General features: G+C 46.5%; 1 protein-coding gene and 1 long non-coding RNA gene across 12 annotated transcripts in view; one reads left to right on the top strand and one right to left on the bottom strand.

Annotated features, from left to right (window-relative positions):
• Positions 1-13,150, bottom strand: part of IQSEC2 (IQ motif and Sec7 domain ArfGEF 2) — a 78,080-nt gene that overhangs the window by 37,196 nt on the left and 27,734 nt on the right. For 2 of the 7 annotated variants that reach the window (XM_086388682.1, XM_086388690.1), the window contains exon 3: positions 4,579-4,674. The exons of 2 other annotated variants lie outside the window; for them this stretch is intronic. In XM_086388682.1, coding sequence (XP_086244808.1) covers positions 4,579-4,674 — 96 coding nt within the window. Of the gene's footprint in view, positions 1-4,578; positions 4,800-6,423; positions 6,628-13,150 lie in introns of those variants that run through there. 3 more of the 7 variants (XM_086388684.1, XM_086388686.1, XM_086388688.1) reach the window with 3 other exon arrangements.
• LOC147340332 (uncharacterized) overlaps positions 1-13,150 on the top strand; it is a 46,736-nt gene that overhangs the window by 16,753 nt on the left and 16,833 nt on the right. For 3 of the 5 annotated variants that reach the window (XR_015159338.1, XR_015159339.1, XR_015159342.1), the window contains exon 3: positions 539-578. This is a non-coding gene — a long non-coding RNA (uncharacterized LOC147340332). Of the gene's footprint in view, positions 1-538; positions 579-1,779; positions 1,885-13,150 lie in introns of all 5 variants that reach the window. The other 2 variants (XR_015159341.1, XR_015159340.1) reach the window with 1 other exon arrangement.

Below are 13,150 nucleotides of genomic sequence, written 5' to 3'. Positions count from 1 at the left end.
TTTCAAGACTTAGTACACATCCACTCCTGTAGGGGACAGGTGAGGTGAGGTACCCCTCCCCTGGCAGCACTCTGAACCTATCATTGTCTATGGGTCTCTCTCCCTTCTAGACTTGAGCTCTCTGACTGTAGGATCAGACACAACTCATCCCCATGTCTCACCAAGGTTCAGCACAAGGACTAACTGAGACCATGCAGGACAAATGCTTGCTGAATGAATGAGGTGGCATTTGAGCAAGGTATTAAAAGGAAAAATAACATCTGAACAGGTGGATACAGGGGAAAAGTATGGAGGAGGAAGGAAACAAGTTAGTAAAGGCAAGGAATTGGGACCAAGAAAAAAGGCCAGTAATTTAAAAATTGTGACAGGGTATGCATAACATTTTTTCATTGTTTCAAGAGGGTTTTCTTTTCCTTACAAAAGTGGATCATACTATAAGCTCTGTTCTGCAATTTGCTTTTTTCATAGAATAATCAGTCTTGGAGGTCTTTTCAGGTGAGTATATAGAGATATATCTTTTTCTTTTGATCTACTACAGAGTATGGGTGGATCATGAAAGAAATCCTACTGATGGACAGGTAGGTTATTTTAATTGTTTGCTATTATAAGCAATGCTGCAAAGAACATCTTTGCATATGTCTGAAAGTAGTTTTGAAGGATTTCTAAAAGGTGAATTGCTGGGCAAAGAATGCACGTTTTGTTTAAAATGTAGATAAAAGTTATTTCCGTAGCTTTAACATTTTTATAGACCAGCTAAAAATAAAGATTTTTCCTACTCACATAATCCTGTCTTCATCTAAGAAGCATACATCATGCAACCTTTTCATTAAGAGCTGGCTGAGAATGCTATCCTACAAAAGGGCATGTGATAAAGAGCTGCACAGTGTGGCTTATGTTTGCAGTTGGGGTTGAGGTACTTGGAAAAGGCCTCTAGCTGGCCACGTTGGGGTCTAATAGTGAAACTCTAGAGAAATCTAGCTCTGAAACATAGTTCTCAGCTTGGAAGTATATGTAAATTTAAGTTTCTGGGGGCACCTAACAAATTGGTCCCACAAGAAAATGGAACCAATTTGTACTCTAATCAAAGAATACACAATTTTGTTTCTTCACAACTGTTTTAATCTTCTAGATTTTGGTACTTGAAAGTCAGTACTTTGTTGTTTTTTAGTTACATTCTTTAGTTACTTGTAAGCTTCAACATCCTTTCTCATTCATTAGCTGTCTACTTCTCTGAACTGTCAAATTACCGTTATTTCTCCACTTTAAGTGAGTTGTGCATCTTTTTCTTATTGATTTCCAGGAGATGATATAGATAGTGTTATTAACCTTTGCCTGATATCTATGTAGCAAATACTTTCCTCTAGCCTGTTATTTCTGTTTTAACTTTGTGTATAGTATCTTTTATGGAGAAAGAAATGGCATCCCACTCCAGTGTTCTTGCCTGGAGAATCCCATGGATGGAGAAGCCTGGTGGGCTGCAGTCCACGGGGTCGCACAGAGTCAGACACGACTGGAGCGACTTAGCAGCAGCAGCAGCAGAGTATCTTTTCCACACAGAAGTTCTTAACTTTAATTGTAGCTGAAATTATTGCTCTAACTTTATGGCTCCTGAGTTTTTAAGTCCTGCTCAGGAAGACTTCTCCACTCTATTATAAAAATATTCTGGATTTTGCTCTGGTACTTTTACAGTTTTATTTTTTGCATTTATTTTTGTGCAAGGTAGGGATTTAACTTAAATTTTTTTCTTCTATTTTTCTGTCCGTGCTGCGCGGCATACAGGATTTTAGTTTCCAGACAAGGGATTGAACCCATGCCCCCTGCACTGGAAGTGTGGGGTCTTAACTACTGGACCACCAGGGAAGTTCCTGAAATTTTTTCCAAATGGTAGGATTTTTTTCCAAATCCTATCCCATTTACTGACTTCCCACTGATTTAAAATGTATTCTTTGTCATAAATTGAATTCTCATATGAATATGTGAGTTTGTTTCTAAATTCTCTATTTTGTTCAATTTATGTATTCCTCTATTTATGATATATTTTTAATTTCTGTAGATTTATGTTAAGTTTTTAATCTAATAGGGCAAGTCCCCCCTCATTGTTCTTCTTTTTCAAATTTTTCTTAGTAATTCATGGGCATTTACTCTTCCAAATGAACTTTAAAATCCAATTGTCTGATCCCCAAAGAAAATACCACTAAAATTTTAATGAGAAATACATTGAACCTTTTGATCAGATTGGGGGGGGATGTCATTTTAAACCATATTAAATTCTTCCCATCCAAGAATAGGACATGACTCTCAATTTATTCAAGCCTTACAGCCTTTGATGAAATTTTATAGTTTTCTACAAAGGAGTATTTTAAATTTCTTATAAATTTGTGGGAATTTTTTTCTTTGCTATTGCGAATGGAATCTTTTTCTATTATGTCTTCTAATTATTGATGGTATTCAGAGAAGCTAATGGTTTGGGTGTACATTTATCCTGTATCTACCCATCTCGCTGAATTTTCTTATTAGTTCTAATAATTTTTCCTTTTATTCTCTTTGATTATCTAAGTAGACAACCATATCGTCTTCCAATAATGCTAATCCTCTTTCTGATATTTATATCACTTTTTTCAATCCCAATGATTAAAACTTCCAGAAAAATATTGGTTAGTGACAGTGATAAGAGTCATCCTTATTTTGTTTTTGAATTGAATGGAAATTTATCTAGCACTTCATTGTTACATTTGATGATTGATTTTGGTCTCTGATAAAAATTCTTACCAAGTGAAGGAGGTTTTCACTCATTCCTAGCTTACTGTACTAGTTATCTATCGTAGTTTAACAAATTGTCCTAATGCAGCAAGAGATAACTAAGGCACTAAGGGTTTTTAAATCAAGAATGGATGTGTAATTTTGTCAGATTATTTTTTCAGCATTTATGTAGACAGAGTAAAAAGAAAAGATTGTATAACTATTAGTATAATCAATTATAACAACAGCTTTCCTAATGTTGAACAACCCCTGCACTCGTGGGACAGACCTTCACCTGTTGTGATACAGCCTTCTTTTAATACACTGATGGGTTCAGCTGGAGAATCTAAAACACACATTTAAAATATGTTTCTCTATTAATATGTGAGGTTAGGCTATATAGTTTTCTTTCTTTTTTTTAAACGTAGCTGATCATCAAGATTGGACAGAACCTCCATCATACCTGAACTACCATGTCTGAGGAGAAAACTTTGACCATCTTTTAAATTTCTTCTATACAGTTCTATTCTATTCAGGTTTTCTGCCACTCATTAAGTGATTTTGGTCATTTATATTTTCCTAGAAAACCACTCGTTTCATCTAGATTTTCACATTTTTTGGTATAAAATTATACAAAGCACTTTCTCATGACTTTTTAATATTTTCTGAATCTGTGGTTAAATCCCTTTCCTCATACTTCATGTTTTCTTCCCTTTTTCTCAATCATATCTGCCAGAGCATGGTCTGTCTAGTTTACTGGTCTTTTCAAAAAACATCTCTTAGTTTATCAAACCTTTTGTTTTCTATTTCATTAATTTCTGTCTTTTTAAAAATATGTATTTGCTTATTTTGGCTGCACTGGGTCACCGTTGCTGTGCCAAGGCTTTCTCTAGTTGCGGTGAGTGGAGGCTCCTCTCCAGTTGTGGTGCGTGGGCTTCTCATTGCTATGGCTTCTCTTTTTGCAGAGCACAGACTCTAGGGCGTTCAGGCTTCAATAGTTGCTACACACAGGCTTAGATGCCCCACAGCATGTGTGATCTCCCTGGACCAGGGATTGAACCGGTGTCCCTTGCATTACAAGGTTGATTCTTAACCACTGGACCACGAGGGAAGCCCAATTTCTGGTTTTATCTATAGTAATTACTTAATTCTACTTTCTTTTGGTTGTCCTTTTTATAGAGTCTTGATTGGAATAGCTAGTTCATTTAAGCTGTCTTGTTCTCTAATAAAAGCATTTAAAACTACAAACTTTCTTCTGGGAACCCCCTTGGTCATATCCCATAGGTTTTGTTCTATAATATTCTCAATTGACATCTACTCTAAATAGTCCATAAATTCCATTCTTGTTTCCTCTTTAACACAAGTATTTTTAAACTTTCAAATGGACCTAGCCTTTTTTGCCATTGCTATTAAAATTTCATTTTATACATTATAATCAGAAAATGTATTTATTTCAAATTATCTTGGAAATAATCTCCTTCTACAAAAGTGTAGGCAGATGGTTTCCTCTGCCTAAACACCCTAACCTATCCTATCCAACTGGCAGACTCTTACTCATCCTACAAAACAGCGCAAATATTATATATTCTAGGACCAACCACTCCCACTTTGGGGGGAAAGTATCTAAGAAGGATTTTTAAGGAAGGTCAAGCTACAAACAGGCTGTGAATGTCCTCTTTGGTCTCCTGGCCTGGTCCCCCAGTCACTCTGCTCACCCGCTCAGACACCCATTCCACAATCACTCCAGGGGCTAGAGGAAGATGGGGGAGGGGCTGGCAATGATATTCATATTTGTCTGGAGGGGTGAGGGATTGGGGGAGGGGTGGGTCTAGCTCTTACCTGCTCTCTGCCAGCCTGCCTGAGGGGGTAAGCTTCATGGAGTCAAGGACCTGAGTAGGACAGCAATACTGGTGTAGAGTATGAGACGCTGTGGACCTGAGAGACAGCGAGAGACAGAGAGAGAAAGAGATACAGAGAGAGAGACAGGGAGGGAGGGGAGAGGCAGGGTGGGGAATGGGGACAAGGAGGTGAAAGTGAGTGGGGTATGGGAAAGGGGAAGACTGGGAGGAATGGGTGGTGGAGGATAGGGAATGGAAGAGGAGGGGTGGGAGGCAGGGAGGGAGGGAGGGAAGGAAGGAAGGAAGGAAGAAAAAAAGAAAAAACCACAAAGTCAAGAAAGAGAGGACGGCACTGAACCACAAACAGAACACAATGACAACAGGGGGCAGCAGAGACGAAAGAGCTGGGCTGGGCCTCCTGTGTTCCAGGTGACTCCGTGGGGACCTCGGCCACGGAGACACTGGGACACCACAGTAGGGAAAGGGGAGGGGGCCCTCCTCACACCAGATGCTACACGGGGATGGAAGAGGGGAGGGGGACGGGTGGATGAAAGAGAAAGGGAAAAGGTGTGTGGGGAGGGGGTTGTTCCCCCTTATAGAAGACCCCTCACAAGAAGGGAGGGAAGGATGGGGAGAAAAGAGGCTCTGGGTCCACAGAGGGTGAAGAACCCAGGCTGGGGCAGGGTGGGGGAGGGTGTGGGAGACACTGGAGGAGGAGAGGGAAAGAGACAGAGAGAAACTGAAAGAGACAAGAAAAGGGTGAGACAGAGAAGGAGAGAGACAGAGGAGGAAGACAGTGAAAGGGCGAGACAAAAGACACAGAAAGAAGACGGGGGGAGAGGCAGAGTGCCAGAGCACAGGACAGGAGAGGTGAGGGCGGAGGAGAGCTGACAAGGTCTCAGTGGTCCTGGTGACAGGATAGGACTGAGTGGGAGGATGGGGCCCAGCGAGCCCGGGGACAGGGGGTTCTTTGCTTCCAAGGCCAGTGCTGCACCCCCAGCCTGGGGCAGGGCCCAAGCCCCACCCCCCAGCGCTGTCCCCCACCCCTAGAGCAGGGTCCAAAGGCCCCTCTGCCTCCTGCTTCCCAAGATGAAAAGTCCAGAGAATGGGAAGGAGGAGGAGAGACAGCAGGGTAGTGAGGCCAAAGGCCCAGTCCCTGGCCTCCCCAGTGCGGGGCAGATGCTGGGAGTGAGTCCCCAGTCAGCCAGCCCCTGTCCCCCACGAGCCCCTGAAGGCTGGTTTTGGTCAGGGCCTGGCCATTCAAGAGCCCAAGTAAAGGCCAGGAGATGCAGCTGCAGGCCAGGCCAGCTGCCCACTATCTTGCTTGCTGCAAATTAGAGGATGCCTAAATCTTAGAACCTTACACAGAATCCTGGAATCTGATACTCTTCTTATCAGAGACTCTGGAATAATCATCAGCAGCAGAATGACTGTTTCTCAAGGACCATTTAGGTGCCAGTTACCGGCCCAAGTCCTTGATTCATTAAACCTGAGACTCAGAGACCCACAGGCTGCTGGAATGTTGGTATCAGAGTCTCAGCTGCTACAGACAGCCCCACAGCGCCAGGCTAGGCACCCGGGCAGCCACCAATCACACCCCTCCTGGGTCACAGACTGTGCTGCTCAGGGCTCCAGGGTCCTCACAGAGCTGGGCACCCAAATGCCCCTGGGCTCACTCGAGCTGCCTCCTTCCCCCAAGCCAAAGGCCTCCAAGAGTCCAAGAGGGGAGCCAGGAACCAGGAAGCCAGGAGGCTGCTGAATCAGCAGCCCAGGGACCCAGGTCCAGGCCTGGGCAGAAAGGGAGGGGGTCAGGCTGCAGGGCTGAGGCTGGGGGTCAGGTTCCTACCTGCTACTCCTCCCGGGGGGCTCCATGGGTCTGGACCTGTCCCGAGGGCAGGCCCCCTGGCCAGGGCGGTGCCTCCACTGTGTCACCACCCCCTCCTCCCCAGCCCTTCCCTAGAAGGAGGAACCAAGGAGGCGGGGCCAGGCCGGCTGGGCTCGGGGCCAGACTGCAACTGGAAACTTTGCTCCTTCCCCTGCTCCCCCAGGAGGGCTGGGAACTCCTAGTAAGAGGAAGCAGCTTTGAGAGCTTGAAGAGACTCCCCTGGGCCAAACCTCAGGCTGGTCTCACTACATGCACCTCTGTTGCAATCTCCCCAAGCACCCTGTCAAGAATGAGACGCAGAAACATATAAGTAACTCGGCACAGGTAATAGAGCTAGTAAGTAGCGGAACCCCAAGGTCAGGATCTGTGTTCGCCATTCCCAAATCAGGACTCCATCCCCTTGGCCATATGGTTGCCCTGTAAATACAGAAACCTTTCCATAGAAGCTTTTCACAAACATTCTCATCTTCCACAGATTTAAAGAGACTCCGTGTGATGGTTATGCTAGGATGTTCCAGATCAAGTAAAATTCAAATCACCCATTTTGGGAAATCAAGATGAGGCCCTAGCCAATATTCTTGACCATTGCAATAAGCTCTCACTCTCTTCTGCATTGTTTTCTGGATTGGCCAAGAGAAATGCTCCCTGAACAGAAAAGCAAAAATCAGAAGAAATGCCATTCACAATCTAGAGGCTGTTCTAAGGAAATTGCCCCTCCTGACTTTACAGAGGGGGAAATTGAGGCCTGGAGAAGGGAAGAGTCTTACTAAAGTTCATACTGCCTGTGAGACTAGAATCCAGGTAGCCTGACTCCCCACCCACCTACCGCAGTAACCTCTCTCTCCTCCTTATGTGGGGGCTAGAGAAAGGAGAGAATTTGGAGGATTTGAAGGGTGTGAGGTTCCTGAAGAGTATCCCAGATCCAGCTCAGAGGGCTCCTGTCCTTTCATAGCCCCAGAGCCCAGGCCCCTGGCTGTTCTGAGCAGAAGGCGGCCCTGGGAGGGGCCAGGGGGCCAGTGATCTAGAAGGAATAGGAGCTGACAGGCCACAGGCCAGTCTTCCTGCCTTCCTGCTGGGGCAGCTGGTTCCTCTCAAGAAAGCCAAAGCTGCTGAGAGAGATTGGCCCTCCGGACCACCACAAAGTTGGCATCCGTGGGCCTTTCGTGGCCTCTTCTTCCTCAGCCCACCCCCTAAAGCCCCATGGTCCTTAGGCTTGGTCTCAGCCCCTGCTTTTTTTTTCTCTCTCTCTCCCTCAGCAACTCCCTTGGCCCTGTGGCAGTCACACCTTGTGCCCACTTTCAGTTACTGTCTTAAAAGTGGCTCCTGTGGCCCAAACATTCATCTTGGCCTGGCAGAAGTCAAGAAACATAAATTCTAGTTCTGGCCCTAAGGCTGATGCTGTGTGACCTTGGGCAAGCCCCTTCCCCTCTCTGGTGAGGCAAAGAGCTTACACTTTGGTGCCTGGCAGAGCTGGGTACAAATCCTGGCTCTACTACTTTTCCACTGGGTAACCCCTTTGAGGCTCGGTTTGTTCATCTGTAAAAGGTTGAGTGGCAACTCCTCTCTCACAGGTTTTTGTGAAGTTTCAATGATACAGATAGGCACATGCTGAAAAGTCTCAGTTGGAGCCTGAGAGACCATGGTCCTTCTGCCAGGGAGGTAGGGGAGGCTCTTGGGAAACCTGTTTGTTTCAGGCAGGGGAAGATTTCTAGGAAGATATCTTTCCATTTGGGCCACTCTTAGAATTCAGACATATCTGAGCCTGTTGGTGCAACTCATGTGATAATCCTCTAGGGGTTGAAGGGAACGAATTAAGGGTGAGGAGCCTAACCCAACCACAGGGCACTGGCAGGGGAACGGATATGGCAGTGACTAAGGGCAGTCAATGTCCTGATCTCATGGAGCTCATATCCAAGTGAGAGGAGACAGACATTATTCAACCACTACTGGAATTAAACTGGGCAAAATTGGAGGTAGCAGGGGAGAGCGTTCCAGGAAGAGGAAACAACCTGGGCAAAGGATCTGAGGTGGTATTTCCAGGAACTTCAAGGCCAACATGGTTGACTGGAAAAAAGCAAAGGGGAGATTAGGGATATAGGCGGGGGGCCCAATCACGCAGAGTCCAGAAGCCGTGATAAGGTTTTAGTATTTATACTAAGAGGAATTTCGAAGCCTGTGGTTTGTGGATAGGCCTGGAGTGCAGAGTGTCTCTGAAGTCCCTTAAGTTGTATGAAAAACATGAGTATGAGTGCATTTCTTGGGAGAACATTGTTTTTATCAGATCCTCAGATGGGTGGGTCTGTGATCCCAAAAGGGCAGGGAAGCTCCTTTTATGATTCCATTCACTAACTGCCTGTCGGGCATCCCAGAACCTTCTGTGACCTTTCCCCGCCCCCGACCTCCAGGTGGTCTCAGCCTCCCCTCATATCTTCAACCTGTGCTCCACCCAGACAAAAGTGCCTGCAATTGTCTGCCACACTCTGCTCTCTGTCCTCACCTTTGCCTCTGCTCAGAAGACTCTTCCCCACCACCCTGCTCCCACTGCCATCTCTCCACCTCGTGAGAGATGGAGTCTGCTCGGAAGTGGTGCCCTCTGGGAACCTGACTCCCCCGCGTCCTTCCCACCCTGCGTTTCTCCAGCGCTGTCTGTTCACATGCTGTTTCCCCTTCTGGCCAAGAGCTTGGTGGGGACAGGGGCCATGTCTTATTCATTCCAGTGTTCCCAGCATCCGGCACAGGGCACCTAGTCACAAAGGTCAGCTGGTATTGGGAGCCAGACAAACCACACTGCGGTGGAAACTGCAAGACAGGCTGTTGGACACTAGAGGGCACTGTGGCCACTGGAATCCTGGCCTGCTGCTGGCACTGGCCAGGCCCACCCAGGCTGGTGCTGGGAAGAGGCAGGCAGGGAATCATGGAAACTCTACTCCTGGGTCCTGCAGCTCCTTGGCTCTGGGTCTGACTGACAAGGGTCCAGGCCCCAGTCTCCCAATATACCTTCTACCTACCCCCTTTTCAAACTATTTCTCATGATAGCCCCATCCCACTCCAGATTCAGCTATGTGCTCAGTTGCTAAGTCATGTCCAATTCTCTGTGACCTCAGAGACTGTAAGCCTCCAGGCTCCTCTGCCCATGGGACTTCCCAGGCGAGAGTACTTGAGTGGGTTGCCATTTTCTCCTCCAGAGCATCTTCCTGACTCAGGAATCGAATCGAGCCTGCGTCACCTGCATTGGCAGGTAGATTCTTTACCACTTGAGCCACCTGGGAATTCCACAGATACAGCTATAGTTCTTCACAAATGCAGGTACCAAATGCTGCTCCCACAGCCCTGGCACACTTTTTGGCTCTGCCTGCAAAATGCTCCACTTTACCTCACCCCACCTCCATCCCTCACCAGTTCAGTCGCTCAGTTGTGTCCAACTCTGAGACCCCATGGACTGCAGTAAGCCAGGCCTCCCTGTCAATCACCAACTCCTGGGGCCTGATCAAACTCATGTCCATCGAGTTGGTGATGCCATCCAACCATCTTATCCTTTGTCATCCCCTTTTCCTCCTGCCTTCAATCTTTTCCAGCATCAGGGTCTTTTCCAATGAGTTAGTTCTTCACAGCAGGTGGACAAAGTATTGGAGCTTCAGCATCAGTCCTTCCAATGAATATTCAGGGTTGATTTCCTTTAAGATTGACTGGTTTGATCTCCTTGAAGTCCAAGGGACTCTCAAGAGTCTTCTCCAACACCATAGTTTGAAAGCATCAATTCTTCGGCACTCAGCTGTCTTTATAGTCCAACTCTCACATCCATACATGACTACTGGAAAAACCAGGCTAACTTCAACTCATCCACCAAGTCTCAGTTTAGAGGTCAGTTTGGAGAAGACTCCTTGACCCTCAGGCTGGGTTGGGTATACTTCTGAGGGTCTTCCACAGCACCCTATACTTCCTCTGTTAATTGTCTGTTTCCTTCTCTGTTTTCCTACCAGAGGGTGAGTTTCCTCACAGCAGGATTCTACTATTCATCACTGTATCAACCGCATTTAGTTTCACACATGTTGTATGCGAAACTAAACTAGCATGTTGTAGGTACTCAAGAATTATCTTTGAGTGAATGAATGACTAAAAGGATGGATGGATGGATAGGTAGATGGATGGATGACCTCGGGCAAATCATCTTACCTCTTAAGATTTTGGTTTCACCCCTCTGTAAAGTGGATCTAATCACCCCTACTTGGCAGAGCTGCCAGGAAGATTAAAGATAAAGGTGTGTGGAATGCTACCTAACAGTGCCTGATACATAGTACATATTTTCTAAATCAAAGCATTTGTTAGGTTGAAAGAGGCTTTGTCCTGAGCCTGGGATGATCTCTCCCACTCAGGTTTACCATCTATGTGTGGAAGATAGCTTTAACAATAAGAAAACTATCATTTTTATTAAAAAATAACAAGAGCAACTGATATGTGCCAGACCTGAAATGGGCACTCCCCAAGGAAGTAGGGGGCAGCCGCCAGTCTCAGCCAGAGGATGGGAGGCCAGGGCCGAGGTCAGAGTCATGGGAATTGTGCCTGCTTCTGGAGAACAGTCATTATGCACACAGCTGGTTCCAAACTCCTTACTCATAGATGAAAACCTGTCTAAGGGGTCATTAATTCCCTCTGTAATTAATGTAAAAACAGCAGGGTTTGTATTAATGGAAAAGTAAGCTCAAGCGTCAAGCTGATAATATTGATAATGTATGCTTGTAGTTATATACTTGAGATAACTATAAATTCAGTCGCTGTACTAACAAAATGTGAAAATTCCTGATACAACGAAGAACTTGAGAATAGTTGTATCATGAGTGGTATTATGCCCGTTGTTCTGAGGCTATGAAAATCACCTTACACTGGGAGTGATGGTAATACCCATCATACACTTAAAAGCTGTTTTGGCACAAAATAAGAGGAAATTTTTAGATAAAATAGCATGTTGTGATTCAAGAACGTGGAACTTGAAAGCATAGTGAGCAAAGGTCGACTTGCATTAGAGTATGAACCACAACCTTGATGGATGAGCAAGCTGACAATAGTGGGCCTCTGAGTAGATTGCTCCCCAGGCTCTGACCTCGCTTGTGAACACATAAAAGCTGTGGGACTATAGAAGAAACACCAAGTCCTTAGTATTTGACCTCTACCTTTACCCACTCCTGGGCTTCCCAAGTGGCTCAGTGGTAAAGAATCTGCCTGTCAATGCAGGAGACACGGGAAATTCAGGTTTGATCCCTGGGTCAGGAAGATCCCCAGGAGAAGAGAATAGCAATCCACTCCAGTACTCCTGCCTGTAAAATCCCATGGACAGAGGAGCCTGGCGGGCTACAGTCCGTGGGGTTGCAAAGAGTTGGACACAACTGAGCACGTACGGGCACACACTCACCCACCTCTAGGAGAATCCATTCCCACCTACAACCCCTTGTTGCCTCAATTTACCATAGGATGGACAAAAATGCTGCAGTCACCTGGGGGTGCGCCCCAGAGCTAGAAGGTCATATAACTTCAAGGTTGATGGCCACATCAGCCCACCTGAGAGCAGAGGAAGGCACTCCAGAGAGAGAAGTCAGTGACAAAAAGATGACAAGGACCAGGCAAGTCATGAAAGATGGAGAGAGACAGGCACGGGCTAGGGAGATGCAGAGAGAGAGGGGGCTGGGGTGGGGGGCAGTCTTGCTCCTTGACTTCTTGGTCCCATTTCCAGTTGGCATGAGGCCTGGCTATATGTCATTTACTGCTCTTAGATTCTGTGAGATGTAGTCTCACAACAGTCTCCCCCCTCCCCACCCTTTATTCTTGAGCATGTCTGAGTGGGTTTCAGTTCCCTGCAACAAAGTGTACCCAGACTAAGACAAGGGAAAATCGGGGATATAAGTGCAGGGCTTGCATAAGCAAAAACGCATAAAGAACACTTAGGTAGGGAGGGGTGAATACAATTACAAAGCGTTTGTGTTTGTTCACCCAAATGCTCCCTCATTTCCTGACGCTTGCGACCACAAATATGTCCTACAGCTGCACACACACACATCAACATTCAGTGGACACTGAGACAAATACAGCAGCAACCAGATCTGTTTCTATACAGACAGCCTGCTAAGCAAGGACGCTGGCCAGCACGCAGCACTGTCCCTGTACTCCTCACACCCGCACAGACGTGGAGCCACACCAAGAACACAGCAGTGCTGCTTGCGAGGTGAGGGCCAGGAACTCAGGCTCAACTGGGCTCTCAGCAGCCTCCATCCCCAGCTGCCAAGTGACTCATCCCCAGGGCTGCTAATTAAAGCCAGGACAGAGGGGACGGAGACAAGGGGAGGGGAAGAGAGAGAAGGCAAGTTTATTTTGGTGCCAACCAGGCATGCAGCCAGCTTAGGGGTCACCCACTTCCTGGGGCTGGGCCAAGAGGGGGCAGGGGAACATAAACAGGAAGGAGAGGGAGAACCCCGTTACCTCTTCCTTCTCCTTGTGAGCTTCCTGGGAAAAGGTACGTTCTTTGGGAAAATTACCCATCTCCCTCCCCACCCCTACCCTCTTCCTTCATCCCACTATCAGAGTCAAGTGCTACCTCTTCCAGCCTCTTGTCCTTAGAACTGGCTTCTCATCAACAAACTCCCATTTTAGCTTGCCAGAGCTGGCTCATCTGTGTCTGTAGCCCACTTCCATCTCCACC

Source organism: Bos grunniens, chromosome X (genome assembly GCF_055505025.1).
Source record: "Bos grunniens cultivar Pamir isolate PY7600 chromosome X, Bosgru_T2T1.0, whole genome shotgun sequence".
In the NCBI taxonomy this organism is placed as follows: domain Eukaryota; kingdom Metazoa; phylum Chordata; class Mammalia; order Artiodactyla; family Bovidae; genus Bos; species Bos grunniens.
Note: the sequence above shows the minus strand (reverse complement) of the source record. Positions and strands in the feature narration are given on the sequence as shown.